The 16,488-nt window shown below is 36.1% G+C and overlaps 3 protein-coding genes across 3 annotated transcripts; 2 read left to right on the forward strand and 1 right to left on the reverse strand.

The window, feature by feature from the left end:
- The first annotated feature begins 1,371 nt into the window (after positions 1-1,371).
- Positions 1,372-2,631, forward strand: LOC110907905. The gene is made up of 2 exons (XM_035983184.1): positions 1,372-1,982; positions 2,283-2,631. The coding sequence occupies exons 1-2, from the start codon at positions 1,372-1,374 to the stop codon at positions 2,629-2,631; spliced, it is 960 nt and encodes a 319-aa protein (XP_035839077.1).
- A 1,864-nt stretch (positions 2,632-4,495) lies between these two features.
- Positions 4,496-9,425, reverse strand: LOC110905157 (plastid division protein PDV1). The gene is made up of 2 exons (XM_022151047.2): positions 8,921-9,425; positions 4,496-5,232 (listed from the first exon to the last, which is right to left on the reverse strand). The coding sequence occupies exons 1-2, from the start codon at positions 9,239-9,241 to the stop codon at positions 4,741-4,743; spliced, it is 813 nt and encodes a 270-aa protein (XP_022006739.1). The 5' UTR covers positions 9,242-9,425; the 3' UTR covers positions 4,496-4,740.
- A 2,691-nt stretch (positions 9,426-12,116) lies between these two features.
- On the forward strand, positions 12,117-16,242 carry LOC110905159 (mitochondrial carrier protein MTM1). The gene is made up of 10 exons (XM_022151048.2): positions 12,117-12,314; positions 12,385-12,678; positions 12,932-13,021; positions 13,915-14,043; positions 14,130-14,189; positions 14,271-14,441; positions 14,654-14,753; positions 14,958-15,199; positions 15,325-15,383; positions 15,814-16,242. The coding sequence occupies exons 2-10, from the start codon at positions 12,424-12,426 to the stop codon at positions 15,947-15,949; spliced, it is 1,242 nt and encodes a 413-aa protein (XP_022006740.1). The 5' UTR covers positions 12,117-12,314; positions 12,385-12,423; the 3' UTR covers positions 15,950-16,242.
- Positions 16,243-16,488: the final 246 nt, after the last annotated feature.

Genomic DNA, 16,488 nt, shown 5'->3' on the forward strand with positions numbered 1-16,488 from the left:
CATTTTGTCAGTTTAGTCCAAAAGTTTTATAATACATAGGATTTATAAAGATATAACAAAATATAACTTTTTATTGATTGGTATATAAAATTACATGTGTTCAACCCATACAATACATGAGGTTCTTAAAAACGTAACTTTTTTCATTATTTAATATATAGAATTAAATTTACTCAACCCGTACAATACACGAGGTTCTTAAAGATATAACTATTTTATTATTTAATATATAAAATTATATTTATTCAACCCATGTAATAAACGAGATTTTTAAAGATATATTTTTTATTATTTGGTATATAAAATTACATTTATTCAGCCCATGTAATAAACGATGTTTTTAAAGATATATATTTTTTATTATTTGATATATAAAATTACATTTATTCAACCCGTGTATTACACGGGGTTCTAACCTAGTACTATTATTAAAAGGGAGGAGGCACCAGAGAGTGACACGTGTATAAAAAGATTTTTATTTATTAGTATAGGAAGATTAACAAACAAGCTATGTTACATATAGTTATGATAAAAGCAAATATTTATAACAAAATGAATTTAATTTATGTGTAAATTTATATGTAGTTGTATTTTAAAAAGTTTACACATACACATATCTACAAATAAATCTAAAAGTAATTGCAGGGAACTAGTAGGATTCCTCGCTCGTTGCGAGGACATTTGCTCAACATTGGTTCTGTTCATTACAATACTGGCATGATGATTGGACTCAATGTAACAACTGAAAGAAAAATACGCTAGAAGATAAAGATACGTGTTTACATAGATAGAAAACAATAAAAACAAATGCCGATATATGTTTCCAATCCCGAAAAGAAAGTAATTAACAAATTAATTTAAAAAAGTAATTAACTAACTTATTAATAACAAAGCCCAACATATCTAACAAGATTAATTAAACAAACCATTAAAAACTAATCCCAACATATTATTGGGCCTAAGTGGTTAGCAAAAAAATATGAGAAAAAGTGAAAAACCTACACCGTGCACACATGACCACTCCACCAACAATGGTTTTCTATTTTATTTTGCGTCAAATTGTATGTATCCTAAGGGGATACGGTGTGGGACGCGGCAATCAACGGCAAACGAGTTTGCCGAGCGGCAAACACCGCCGCCGACAAACATGGGACGCGGCAAAAGTTGACAATCGGTAACCCTTTGCCGACTCGGGAAAACGAAATGGAAAAAGGGGGGGCCACCTCCAACGGTAATATTACCGTTTAAAAAAAAATTTAAAAATTAAACTATATATATATCACAATAAATCATTTAACCATATACCTTCAAGTTTATACTCATACAAACCAAAAAATACCACCAATTCCTTCTAAAAGTTTACCATACAAAATGGCGGATGAACTCACGTTATGGTTCCCACCCATGAGTAGCGACGATTCATCCGATAGTAGCATTCTTTTTTTTCAAGATCTCATCGAAGAAGCCGAACTTCAAGATACCGGCACATCTAACCGAAGGAGATATATTGAACGTCAACGTGAGGAGGGGCATGAGACACTCATGGCGGATTATTTTGTCGAAGACCCGAAGTACAACGAAGATATCTTTCGGCATAGGTTCCGTATGTCGAAACGTTTGTTTCTAAAAATTGTGTCCGATGTGGAAGAGAACGACCCGTGGTTTGTAGAGGCCCCCGATGCGCGAGGTAGGAAGGGCTTTACGCCCTTGCAAAAGGTGACATCGGCTATTAAACAGCTCGCAACTGGAAACACTCCAGACGAGAACGACGAGTACTTGCATATGGCCGAAAGAACTTCCCGCGAGTGCCTAGAATATTTTTGTGACACGGTTTGCAAAATATATGGTCCAGAGTTCTTACGTAGACCGACAAGCCACGACATGGCACTTTTATACCAAGCTCATGAGGAAAAACATCACCTTCCAGGTATGTTCGGTAGCCTTGATTGCACCCATTTCGTTTGGCGTTTTTGTCCGACAGAGTATCGAGGCCAATATATGCGAGGAGATCATAGATACCCGACTATTATGCTCGAAGCGGTTGCTTCTCAAGACTTATGGTTTTGGCATGCTTTTGCCGGTCCACCCGGTTCTCAAAACGATATCAATGTTCTACAACAATCTCCGTTATTTTTAACGGAACGAAATGGAACCGCGCCAAAATGTCCATTTTACGTTAACAACCATTTATACAAACGTGGTTATTTGCTCGTGGATGGAATCTACCCTTCGTGGTCCGTGTTTGTGAAGTCGATCCCTTACCCTCACGAAGTAAACGAAAAGAAATTCAAGAGGCAACATGAGGCGGCAAGAAAAGACGTCGAACGGGCTTTTGGTGTTTTGAAGGGGAAATGGGGTGTATTGAGTCGATCGATGCGAGCAAGATCGGTTAAAAAAATTAGGAATGTCGTGTACACGTGTATTATTTTACACAACATGATTTTGAAAGACGATGGAAAGGCGATAGCACCGGTGCACATTCGGGATCCTCCGGTCGAGCCGGCTCTAGACGATACGGTGCTGGGCGAGTTGTTGAATGAAGACACCCATTGGAGACTCAAACACGATCTCATAGATCATCTCGCAAGTCAAGATTTACCCCATCTTTTGGCCGATTCCGACGAAGACTAGTTTAAATTGTTTCATGCTAATGTAATTTTATTGTTTTTTAATTTAGTGTAACTTTGATGTTTTTAATTTAATTTATGAAACTTTATTGTTTTTTAATTTAATGTATATATCCTAAATTTATTTATATTAAATAAATTATTGCAAAAAAAAAATAATAATAAAAGTTTACCACTTCAGCAAGTGTTTAAACCATTGCCAACACTTTTCAGCAAAGTTTAAACACTTTTGCCTAATTGACATGGCGCGCTCTGATTGGTCGGTTTTTTGGTTTGCCACTTTAAAGTGTTTAACCACTCCTTATACCCTAAAAACAAGTTGAGGAAAAAATTAACAAAAAGGCCATCACCCCTTTGAACCAATCAGAGAGGGACGACTCATGTTAGCATACATCCACTATTCATCAAAGGTTTGTTTTCAGTATAGAGATATGATAGATGAATTATTGAAGAGATAACTCATTTAATATCTCACATTCTATATGCTTTGCATAAGTCAAAATTAATTTGATTGGTTTGTTGCAAGTTATGACGAGTTCTTGCTGTTGCTCACAACCTTTAGAGTTCCTCAAACACTTATGAATATTTTCTATTACAGTTTTAAATTGATCAACTTGTTTACTTTTAACTACCTTTTCGAGATTTGCCCTATTGATATACTTGGCTTTTTGCAAATAAGCTCTTATATAAATAAATATCTTGAAATTTCTCCTTCCAAACCCAATAGAATAGAGTAATAGACGATTGTTGGAAATAGAACGTTAAAGACGCCATGGTTTCAATACAGGTTGGCACTTCGAGTGTGTTATTGAGATTTAAAGATATGTAACATACGATCCCTCCTATCAACCGATATTGTTTGTTTGACTTAGTAAGAGCTCACGAATTTGTTTTTATTTTGCCTGAGGCATGTGTTGCTCTTAGTTAAGCACGCCTAATCGTGGAGTTTATCTCTTATCCACAACTAAAACACCCCAAATGCGTTGGTGATATTCAAGACGGGCATATCATTACAACTCAATATATCTCATAAGGACAAGACATAATAGAACGATACAATATATGTCTAAGGTTTCGATAAAACCTAAAAATTAGCTAAATACATAAACGAGTAGAAAATTGTTAATTATGTATTTAATATTTTTGTAAAGAAACTTATAGTATTAGATATACACTATAGTATTTTTCTAAATATTATTTATTTAACTACATATTATAAACTAAATAATTTATTTTAAGAAGTAAAAACATGATAAAATTGGGGTGAATACGGTCTTGTTTAAAACCGGAAAGTAATTATAGTTTCTAAGTGAGAATGCCAATCTAGGTAATAAGTGAGAACACCACAAAAAACAAACATGCAATTTTGGAAAGTATTTTTATTCCGGTTTAGATCTTGTTTAAAGTCAAACCGGTTTCAAATGTAAACAAAGACCATGAAATGCATGCTTCCTCAATTCGATTTATCTACATTTGTTGGCGACCGAAAGAAAAATGGAACGAAATTAACTCCTTTAACAGCTAGCCACAAAACAAAAACGATAATATAAAGGGTTGTAATGCACTACCTTCTTTCCGGGGCCTACACTACATTTTGCCCAAACTTTGAACTTTGAAATTTGAATCCTAATAAATCTTTTGACTTTCGTTGAAAGTCAAAAAAAAAAAATTAATAACAGCATTGTTGAAAGTCAAATGAAGCCACTTTCGACAGGTGGGGATGACGGAATTTTAATGTGCAACACACTGCCGAATGATATATGATTCGACAATCCTACCTTCTATTTCAATAGTTTATATTTGTTCACATTTGAGTCTATAGATGATACACATTATAAGGCTAAAGTAAGTAGATCATACAACCAAAATCGGTAAAAAGACCATTTTCAGACGCAAATACCATCAAATCATAAGGACTCCTTTAAGAAACAAATTTAGCATTCCCAATCTTTGTTATGCACCCTAAACAAAAACAGCCTAAGAATATACAAATTTAAGAAACAAACAATAAAACCCTACACTTTCTAAAACAATTCCAGACACTGCTATTTGCCCAAAAAAAAAAAAAAAAAAAAAAAAAAAAACACACGAAACAACTCCCTCTCTTCAGTTCTTAACCCCTGGCAGATAGCACATCTAGACCATTAGAAGTGCCTCCTTCAGGTATATAAACCTTGGTCACGTTCTTGTTTTGATTATTATTAACTTCATGTCTCTGCTGGAGATCTGATATGTAACGGTCCCTATCGCCCACCTGATGAAGATGCAGCAATGCCAGCATGCTCACTGCAAACAGAGCAGCATTCCCTAGCACACCACCCAGATGATCAACTTGCAACGACTTTTTTGCAAAGTTGAAGCTGGAGATGACAACTTTGACTAGAATGTTTGACCTCTCATACGTTTCTGTTGACGTGTAACCACCATTCTCAGGTTGGACAAATTTAGCATGATTCTGTACTTCACCAACAAAAGCTCGTGCTTCTTCAATAACTTTGTACTTCTTACCATGGTGATCAGCCAATCTCAATGCAAGCACGATTCGACTTTGTTCCAACCGAGCAATTGCAGCATCCCTCTCTGCTCGTTGCTGTGTTTGCACAGTCTGTGTTTTAGGAACAAAGAAATGAGATGTCATGTCATGTTTTGAATAGATACACTACATTCCAAAACAATAATAGGTGATCTTACACATTGCAGATGATCAATTGTAGAAGACAACTGCCAGAAGATGTTAGAAACTTACATGCACATCAACGACTCCTAGACAGCTAAAAATGTCATTAAGACTAAACAAAGGATCAACAACAAGCAACCAGATTCTTTTCTGTTGCGGACTTTCCACGAGTTCACTTCTAACAGTTGATAAAATAAGCTGGTTTTGGTTCTCAATTTTTTTTTTTAGCTTTTTACAAGTTATCCCCAGTTAAGTGTTATGTATGAACTATGAACTTCTACTCCCAACAAGATAAATAAAAGCAGGTCCCAACATGGCTGCCTCAATATTTTCACAAATCCTAGAAGTTGCAGTGCCTCCGTTAACACCCAAGACTGTTTAGTAATGCATTATAATGCCTGTTAAGACTAACAGAATGTATTGACAAACACTTGATACATTAAGATGCTCAGGAGATAACAGCTTCTCAATCCTAGCTCCAAAACTGACAAGCATTCTGGGAATCGTTATCCTTATGACTAGGTATCTTGGTTTAAAAAAGTGCGCCATAGGCGCCCCTAGGCGCAAGGCGACCTAAGGCGCACAATGTAAAAAAGGCGCAAGCGAGGTACGCTTTTTAGGGTATAAATTGACCTGAGGCGCAGGTGAGGCGTGCGCCTTTTGTACATGGCTTGTTTTTGTGCAGCTGAGTGTTGTACAACAGGCTTTTTATGTTGTACATTTATGTTTTCTTTTTTCATTTTAAAACATAAATAATAGCTAAATCATAGGTAGGGGATGCAAAAAAGTTTTTAGTAAAAACCTATGGGATATATAAAATAAATTATATAAACGCTTTGCGCCTTGCATACGAAAAGCTTACCGCTTTTGCTCTTCGGTTTTAGACCTCGTCGCCTTTATGCACTTCGCACTTTTTTAAACCAAGCTAGGTATTTGATGTGACCCAGATAAAAAAGTACAATCAAATCGTACATAGCTCTATTATCGAAATGGTGGTGGACATTCAAATCCGAGCCATCAAATCTTTGGGTATATTGCATTGAAGCCAACCATCACAGGTTGAGAAATCGGAAGAATATTCCGTTAAAGAAACACATAACTGGCCCGTGGTTAAACATTTTAAATATTGCAGCGGATCTGGAAGGTTTAAACTTTGACATGGTAGGTTCGTAGGCATGCTCAAAAGCGAGGTGGGCAATGAAGAGAACACTTATTTTTGGCTAGGTGTTTGGATAGATCGGAGACCTCTTACAGATGTATTTCCGGAATTGAATCTTGAAGTCGTAAAGCCGATCGGGTTCAAACCTCGGTTCTGAGTCCGCAAGCTAGATGGAACCAGAGGACCGAGCCATTTAACCCAAGGGTGTTAAGGGATTTGCAAGGTTGTGAAGAACTGATCTCAAAATTGGAGGATTTTGAAGGGCCAAATAAAAAGGTCATGGATGGTGATACGCCTGGTTCATTTTCGGTTCAATGGTGAAAAAAGAATATTAAAAATCATAATCAAGCAAGAAAAGTACGTGCATAAATGACTGAAATGGCTCCCGTTAAAAGTCAACTTCTTCAGCTAGCGAGCAGCAATAAATCGGCTTCCAACAAAGGAGGCGTTGTCAAGAAGATGTGTAAAAATTAAAAACTTTGTGTTCTATGTGGCGAAATCGACAAAACAATGGATCAACTTTTTGGTCCCTGCCGATTCACATGTAAAATCTGGGGTAAATTGATCTCCCTGATCAGTGGTCTCTAGTGCTAGGGGATAAGAAATTAGCTCAAGCAATTATCGCGACAATTATGATGTGTATTTGGAAAGGATGAAACCGGAAGTTATTTCAAAACAAGAATCAAGACCAGGAATATAATTTTAGTAGAGATAAAGGCCCAGACGTTCTTGTGGATCAAATATAGAGGGAAAGCGTTACAATTAGAGTGATGGTGTACTTTCAGTTTTTAGTATATTAACTTGTATGTTGCTTTTCTAGCTCACTGCCAGTTTTATGAAATGGTACCATTAAAAAAAAAGATATATGTCAACTCTCATATGATTAACATTCAAACATATCAAATCAATTCCTCAAATTAACAAGCATAATAGAATCGTTGTCCTAATCTCTATTTGTATTAGTCCCAACTATAAATATCATTTAAATAAAAATAATAATACTAATCATCTAATCCTAACCGATAAGATAAATACTAATTACTTATCTAGTAAATTTCTATGAAGAATTATCCAGTAAAATATAAAATACGCATGGGTCTATAACTATTTTTAAAAGATAAGAAGTCTAGGGCAGAAATGCAGATTTAAGCATTGCACAAATAAGGTTTGCTTTCAGTAATCACATTCACAAAAAAAGAAACATAAGCTAGTTCTTTAACAGATGCGTTCCCCAAATGCAAACCTAGTGACTTCTTTAGCATGAAGCTCACAAACTAGGAAATGACACAATGCTGTCAGAAAACAATACCGAGCTTTGTGATCCATTACTTACTAAGAGAAGACATTCTTCAAATGCTAACCTCATAACTTCATAGAAAGCGTACTGATAGGCAAACAACATCGACTGGGCCGACCCATGTGCCAAACCCAGGCCCGCTCCAACAGCCCAGTCAAGTGGGTTGCAATTGGATCAATTGGATCAAGTCAGATATGTGATCACATGTTACAGCCCACGTTGCACATCCCAGCTATTTTATTTCCATGAAATTTCTTTATTTATTATTTTATTTCAAGTCATGTAGTAGTGGTAAGTGGTCAAAGGTAGTTTCCATGTTTTTAGTAGCAGTTTCTTTTCTCTTTATGTATTGGTCGAACAAGCAACAAAAAGAAGTTAGTGAATTTTGAGTAAAGAATTTGTTTTGGTTAATTTTCTCTCAATGGATTTTGAGAAGAATTAATTGTGTCTATGCTAGCTCAATTGTGGCATATTGAGTGGTGTTCTTAGACCCGAATTTATAACCGGAGTGGTGATTTCTGTATCTTCGGGAGTGATTCGCAGCCCTACTGTTGGTTTTGGTGGTGTATCTGTATCCAAAACGAATCGTAGATCTATCTTTTATTGTACCGTTTTATTTGAACCGGTGATTCGGGGTCATACTCCTATCACGTACCTAGCCCACATGCTGCTCATGCTTGTGTTCCACTATTGCGCAGGGATTTCTTCCCCATGGAAGCCATAACTAAGCAACTAAGTTGAAACTACTGACTCCATAAATGAATTAGTCATCATAATACAGTGTACTTCATGATGCTGCATTCCATGCAAGCAAACTAGGCCTTGTAGACTATATGCATTCACAAGTATAATTCTAAACCCAGGATGTAAACAATAACAGAAACAAGCACCCTAACAAGTCAAGTGACCCTGTATATAACTTAAAATGACTAAAAAACCAGTTCAGAGCCCAACAGTCTAAAAGGAAGACGTTGTTTATCCTAATTAAGCTTCATTGGTGGCTTGTATTGTAATTTAAAATCTCCTTCATCGCTTAAATTTCAGTTCAAATAACCATACTAATTAGGTCAAGGCCTTAGGAGCAAAATCTGAAGCAAACAATGAAATTAGGGCTCGCTCGGTCCAACACATTTGAGGGTAAAATTGAAGCAGAAACTCACATGAAAGAACTCGAGCTGGTCCTCGAGGTTCTCGAGAGCGGTGCGAATAGAATTCAAACTCTTGGCCTCGTGAATAGCGGAGTCGTCGTCCTCTTCGATGGGGAAGTCTTTGACGTAAACGAAGCCACCTTTGACGTCAGCATCGGAGAGTTTCTTGTTGGGTCCGAATAGATCCGTGGAAGAGCGTAGGGACTTGACGGAATGGAGAAAGTGAGATCTGGAAATGGAGTGGATAGCGTCGCTAAGCTTGTCGTGTAAGTCCCAAATCTTCTCGAGAACGGCCTCCACCTCTTCCATCTCCATGTTCATCTCCCATTTCATGAGGAAAGAATTTAACAGGGCGATTCGAAGCGGGAAGAAGAGGATTGCTTGCGCTAGGGTTCAGTCAGGTGGTCCCGCGTGTGTGTCTTCTTTTTCTTTTTCTTTTTGGTATGTGTGAAGACAGCTCACAGGATGATGAATTCTTGGCAAACAAAATTTTAACCACAATCAACGCCTCCACCCGGACCAAGGGGCTCACTAGCTCCACCAAAGGAAGGTTTTATCAACTGACCCGTGTCACATGTGAACCATAACTTGAGTATTGAGCAGTGGCGGACCCAGAAATTTTTTTCTAGGATGTGAATGAAGGGTTCAACCATATTTTAAGGGGTGTGATCGGGTTTTTTTCTTAAAAAATACACTAAATTTTTTTTCCAACGGGTGCGCCCGCCCACCCTGCAATAAAGGTAGGTCCGCCAATGAACTTGAGTCAACATATACATCAATTCATCAACTTTTGCATCTATTATTTTTGTATCGGCGTGAAATTTGGTTTGCCCCTCGCATCGTAACGTTCTTGAAACCATTCCTCGCTTGCTTCGATGTCTCCAACAATCTTTAAAAATAATTCTTTGGGTAAACGAAACCGATCTCTAAACGTTTCAGCATTGTAGAGCGGATTTTCCACAAAATAATCGTTCATTAACACTTCGTTGGCACGTATACGATCACGGTCTACCATCTTCTTCTTTGGGCGGGACGACTCGGTATCAAGTTCGTTATACACCGACACAAAATATTTTAGCGTCTCATTGTCGGAAGACGAATCGGTATCGCTATCGCTAGACATCGGAAACGTCGAATCCGTAGGGAACTCCATTTGAGAAAGATGTAGATTCTGTGAAATGGGTTTAAAATGGTTTAAAGATGTAGATTGGTGTGTGTAAAATGGTTTAAAATGGAGATATAAATAGATAAAGGGTTTAAAGTTTTTTTTTATTATTGAATTTTACCGTTATTCAACGGTCAAAAGAAGCCAAACGTTCGAAATTTTTAAACTTTCAACGCGTGATGCTTTCAGCGCGTTACAAATATAACGCGTTATTTTTATGGTGACGACAGTGTTCGTTTTGTTTCCACGCGTGATGGGGTGGCCATCACGGACCACCCCGCCTCCCCTTAGATCTATACATACTTTGAATGTCCTAAATTTTAGGAATATGTTTCAGTGGACAGGTACACTATCAATTACCTTCGGCTTTGGGTTAACTGGTTTGGTTTTTTCAAATTTAATATCAACTTTAATTTATAAATACAAGCGAAGCAAGCTAAACCAACTAGGTTTTATCGTAGTGGGCCTTTGACGACGGATTTTCCTAAAACTGGTGATAGCGAGCTTGAGTTACCTAATGTTGTCTGCGGTCATCTAAATTTCACTAACCAATTCTTTTAAGGTGTTTCATTTTAATCATCTATTTTTTTTAAATCCCTTTATTTTCATTAGATATTTCAATCTTTTTATATAAATGTTAATAATTTGTAAATTTAAGTGAGTGAAATGAAAACGATTCATTTTTACTATTTAAAAATGTGTGCTTTATTAATATATCTATTATAAAATGATAACATACGTGACAAGTAATAAAGATGATACAAATTATGTGTCAAACGCTAAACAGTAAACATTTATACATACATCTCATTAGGTAAGTGTTAAAAGTCGATCGTACATAGTCAAGCATATTGTACATGTAAGTTATGTGCACCTTTTTCTTATCTTGAACAAACACTTGTCATTCCGCCTAGTGTCATAGGGATGAATCCAGTGGCCTTGGGGTATGAAAAACATTAAGGTCTGGCGACTAAAAACCGACACTCGCCCCATGGCTTCAGCCGACGACAGCAAAAGCGAGGTATGTTTTCGTAGCTTTAGTTTCTTTTTCCAATTATGGTGTTATGGCAGATCTTACGGGTTTAAGTTTTATTTTATAGTTAATCTTTATTCAATAAAGCAAAACCAAACTAAATTCAAAATGGTTAAAAATGAACCAAAAGTTAGGACTCGTATTCTGTTCGATTTCAACCTAAGGATAAAGACCCTTACAAAATTATCGAGACAAATACAATTACTAAACGAACCTCCATATACTTTAGATAATATACGTCTTTAACAAATCTATTTTTCTTTAATTTGATTTTTCTATAATACCTTGTGTTCGTTAATTAAAAAAAATTTGAATACGCATGTGTGTTTATTGTTTTTCTTGACATTTTGGTATAAATTTTAGTGAAAACAGAATTGTATTTAAAGTAGATATTTTATTACTCTAAGTATACTTTTTGTTAAAACAGAGTTGTATATAATTTTCTTCTTTTTTTTTGGCGTTTTAAGCTATAGTTGTCGATGCCGTATTAGTATAATCTGAACACAACTTTATTTTTGGACATACAAACTATACATTTTGCACAAATTTCTGAATCCCACAGTGCTATTTTAATTATACATATGAATTAGAATTAGAAGTCTCCATGAACAGTGATTCAAATTTATTTAATTTTTATACTTTATTAAAAATAATATCAATATATTAATAAAATATATATATGATTTAACAAGGTTAGGAATTAGTGATTGTCCTTGATTAGTCGATTGGATAGTTGACACTCGGAACGCATAAACTTTTTTTTTTCAAGATTTTGATATGGTGACGAAGCGAACCGATACCGATCAAACGATACCCAAACTGATATTGATATTTGTTTTATAGTTTTTGATTGACATAAAGCACGTGTCGATTGATAAACCGAGTGCCAGTATCGTATTGGTACGATAATGAAACAAACTGATACCAACAAAAGCCGTCGCGAAGCGCAGGAAAATACCACTAGTTAGGATAAAAATGGGAGTGGATTAGAAAAATCATGAAAATTAAAATTTTGATGTAAGGATGACATAGCAAACAAAGGGGCTGCTTGTTCTAGAATTTGACACGTCTGAATGCAACCCTAACCCCTATTCGGTTTTGTGGCGTGGGAGCCTTTTTCTGTGTTCCAAGCAATTTGGAAATATTGCGTCTTCTTCTTCCGCTTTCCAATTTCTTCTCTTCAATTCAATAAAAGCTGCGATCAAAAGGTATAACCAACCTTTGCTTCTCATAATCACGATTATTGATTCAATTAACCATCAAAGCTTTCTGTTTCAGGATTAAGTTCCTATTGGTCAAAGTTTGAATCGAAGGGAAATGCTAAACAAAAACGAATATGACCACTTCATGAATTCCGATCAATCTTCAGCGGATGCCGCAACACATGAATATGAACTTGAGTTGATCTCTGATTCGTCAACCATGATTGAACCCATTAAATCTCCTCCTCCGCCGCAACAACCTACGCCCTTGAAGTCAAATGACAAATTAGGGCTTTCGGAGCGCACTTTATCCGCCGCTGGCGCCGCCGTCCTCTCCGCCGTTATCGTTAACCCTCTTGATGTCGTCAAGGTATACAACTTTAGGGCTTATGCTTTGCTTCTAATGTTTTTATTTTAATTTAATTAGGCTTCTTTGTACACCTTGAACCAGGTTTTTAGGGGTTTTGTTATCATTAGTCTGTTTTTATGAACCGGTATTAAAATTTTTAAGTTGAAAAACACTCTTTTGACATGTGAAGTCAAGTTTAGATGTCATTTCTGAATACTTCCTTATTTTGATGTTTCATGATTCTGCATTTGTTTGTATGTTTGTGACTTTGCAGACAAGGCTGCAAGCACAGGCCGCTGGTGTTGCTTACTCGCATCCGATGACTAATCATACCAGTCGAATGGCTGTTTTTGGACCAAACATGGTATGCGTTCTATGTATTATCTGTTAGTATTTCCGTAATCTTTTTCCTCTAGATGGTAATAATAATAATACGGTAATAGGATGGGGTGCTCTAACAGTTTTTCTACCATTTAACTTTGTTTAAGAGGTTGTCCATTAAATGTGTCATAATCGTGTGGCTCTACTAACCTGGACACTAATGCAGAATATACATAAAGGGGGTGTTTGGATGTGAGTTTTTAAAGTGATTATTATGACTAGAAGAATCAGAAACAAACAATTAAGTAATCTGCTAATCAAAGTTAGGGATGGTTATGTGATTGAACATTTATTTGTTTTATTATAATAAAATGGGTTTTTTTTTTTTTTTTTTGGATAAAAGGAAGAGACTGGGAAATAGTGTGCCACCAAAATGTTAAAGAGCAAAACGTTAAGTGGGCATCCTCGCTCTAAACTCTATATGCTTTAAGAAACTTTGGAGACTAATTGTGAAAACATTGCAAGTGAACCATGATGATTCAGTACATAGCCATGAATGGACCAAGCGACTTAACCATTGCAACAATCTCTTAGTAATGAAAGCTCAGCCTCTTTGTTCTGAGTGCATGAAATTTGCTTAAACTATTTATTTGTTGTTACTTTGAAATGTCATGAAAATTATGAACACCAGTTCAACCATTCATGCTCTAAGTGAAACAGTACATGGTAATTCTTAATCTTTCTCCATGATTGTGAATTTTAGCTAAGCACTACTGTTTCTGATGTAGTATATAACTCTATGTTATAACTTCATGGGCAATTGGGCATAACATGAAACGATAACATATTTATAGCTAACTGATCTCTATATTAGTCTTAGATAAAAACTTGATAATCATCTTATCTGAATTTTTTCTATAAATTTTGTCTATTTAGATGTTTGCGGATCTAAGATGCTCACCAACATGCACACGTGCTGGAGTACATGGTACAGTGTCAATATGTCCGCCAGATTGTTTTGAGTACAAAGGAACACTGGATGTTTTTTACAAAATCATTCGCCAGGTTAGGATTCTCGCGTTTGGTTTCTTCTGAACATTATAATATAAGTTTTGAAGTTGTATCAAGCTATATATTGGGAGTCTTTATAGGAGGGAGTTGCAAGATTATGGAGAGGCACAAATGCTGGTCTTGCACTGGCTGTACCAACTGTAAGTCTCATGATGGTTTTGAGTTATTATATATAGCCAAACTGCACTATGGTTAGAACTAACAATATTATGTTTGAACAGGTGGGAATTTATCTCCCTTGCTATGACATATTCCGTAATTGGTTTGAAGAGTTTTCTGCTCAGAATGCTCCAAGCATGACCCCGTACGCCCCTTTATTGGCCGGATCGCTGTCACGCTCATTGGCTTGCACTACCTGCTATCCTATAGAACTTGCTAGAACTCGCATGCAGGTGCTTAAGTGCTTTTAGTTATTGACACTTGTTTTTTTAGTAACCCCATCTTATTAAAATTTAGTATTAACTTTAAGCTTGAAAGGTCTAATGAACATGGCCATATCACCTGATGGGGAATTTTTACTGGAACTTTTAGCACTGAAATAGCTGCACTAGTTTCTTTAATTATATTCGTTTAATAACGGCAAAATGAATATCTGTACATGTAGGCATTTAAAGACTTCAACGGTGGTAAAAAATCTCCTGGAGTGTGGAAGACGTTGGTGGATGTATTATCTAGTGTCAAGACATCAGAAAATATGAAGAACGGTAAGCTATTAAACATTTCATGAACTTGCATTTCTATATATGTGTGTGTGTGTGTGTGTCATCACCACATATTGTTATTTTTGTTCCTTCTTAATACTTTTCTCAACTGTATCATCTTATTTAACCAATAAATATAAGAAATTCGTACTTTGTCGGTTCTTTTTTCATGGTAACAGGATTTTGACATGGGTTTTTTTTCTGCAGTGCAAAGTTACCGTGCTCTTTGGACAGGTCTTGGGGCACAGCTTGCTCGTGATGTACCTTTTTCTGCCATCTGTTGGTCTACTCTTGAGCCAGTAAGAAGAAGGCTTCTAAGTCTTGTAGGTGAGGAAGCCAATGCTGTGAGTGTGCTTGGAGCAAATTTCTCTGCTGGTTTTGTTGCAGGTAGCCTTGCTGCCGCCGCTACCTGTCCACTTGATGTTGCAAAAACTCGAAGACAAATAGAGGTATATTCTTCAAGTTCGATTTTTTTTTTGTTTTGCATTGAGGTTCAGGTGTTCTTGAAGTTCGTGAACAATCATCGATTTGTTTCTTTACTCGTATTTATTTCTTCGCTTTAATGTTATTGCAGAAGGATCCAATTAGAGCATTAAGGATGACAACGAGGCAGACTCTAATGGAGGTGTGGAGGTATGTATGTTCCTCTTTAAAAGCATGTACCATTATGTAACTATATAGCAAACTGGTACTTTTCGAGACTTTCATATCAGTGGATTTTATAGGGGCGGATTGGTTATTGGGCGAGAACTGGTTGGGTTAAAATGTCAACTTTTTTTTGTACATGTGAGGTTGTTAGTTTTTTTCTAAACAGCTTTGTAGCGTCTAAAATTATAAGCTATGATTACAAAAACCCTGTCATTTGTATGATAATGTAGTTTTTTGAATAAAATAGTTTAGTAAATTTTATAAGAAAACATAAAACAGAATTTTAAAAAACCCGTTTCTGAGTAAATGGGTTGAAAGTGCCACCTATATTGGATTCCATGTGAAGTTTGCACCAACTGATAAAGCCTTTTGGCTTTCGTATGTGATTTTGTAACCTTTTTGTTCGTTGAATCAGGGATGGAGGAATGAGGGGACTATTCACAGGGGTGGGGCCACGTGTGGGGCGTGCAGGACCTTCGGTTGGAATTGTGGTTTCGTTTTATGAGGTTGTGAAGTATGCTCTACATCGTCAACAACATGCAGCTTCATGAATCATGACTAATAAGCAGTGTTTATTCCATTATACTTTCTTTCTGACTTGCGGTTCGATGGTGGTGGAGGAGGTGAATAATAATACATCATACGGCATACAGAGATTAAGCAGTTTTGGTAGTCGGTAGATTTAGATGCTCTCTTCATTGCCTCATGAAAACAAAACTAATATCAGTTCTTTTTGTTCTTTACATTTATTCTCCACGAACATAGTCCAGCTAGTTACATTCAAAGTTACAATTTTGTATTTGGCCCTGAAGGATTTTGAAAAGTGAAATGTTCAAATTACTAATTGTCATGAACAACTGTCCATGTATAGCAAGTGTGACTGACTGTTTGGTTAAAATCTGTTGGGTTGGGAAAAACTGGTTAAAATTATAAGTGTGAGTTGTACACAAACGAATTGTGTTACTAAAATAAAATAATGTAAAAATGTGTGTACAGTAAAATTAAATTGATCTAAGGAAACTTTAAACAGTGAACATTATGAAGTCTGACTTGTTTGAACCATTTATCATTTAAATATATACATATTTTT

The sequence above is a fragment of the Helianthus annuus genome, chromosome 14 (assembly GCF_002127325.2).
Source record: "Helianthus annuus cultivar XRQ/B chromosome 14, HanXRQr2.0-SUNRISE, whole genome shotgun sequence".
NCBI lineage: Eukaryota > Viridiplantae > Streptophyta > Magnoliopsida > Asterales > Asteraceae > Helianthus > Helianthus annuus.

Bases quoted from the DNA above. Each gene is read 5' to 3' on its own strand.
- LOC110905157 (XM_022151047.2), bottom strand. From the start codon at position 9,241: ATGAAATGGGAGATGAACATGGAGATGGAAGAGGTGGAGGCCGTTCTC. The intron at 5,233-8,920 runs GTGAGTTTCTGC...CCTAAAACACAG, and splicing joins ACCAGCTCGAGTTCTTTCAT to ACTGTGCAAACACAGCAACG.
- LOC110905159 (XM_022151048.2), top strand. From the start codon at position 12,424: ATGCTAAACAAAAACGAATATGACCACTTCATGAATTCCGATCAATCT. The intron at 14,442-14,653 runs GTGCTTAAGTGC...CTGTACATGTAG, and splicing joins TTGCTAGAACTCGCATGCAG to GCATTTAAAGACTTCAACGG. The intron at 15,384-15,813 runs GTATGTATGTTC...TCGTTGAATCAG, and splicing joins ACTCTAATGGAGGTGTGGAG to GGATGGAGGAATGAGGGGAC.
- LOC110907905 (XM_035983184.1), top strand. From the start codon at position 1,372: ATGGCGGATGAACTCACGTTATGGTTCCCACCCATGAGTAGCGACGAT. The intron at 1,983-2,282 runs GTATCGAGGCCA...AGTAAACGAAAA, and splicing joins TGGCGTTTTTGTCCGACAGA to GAAATTCAAGAGGCAACATG.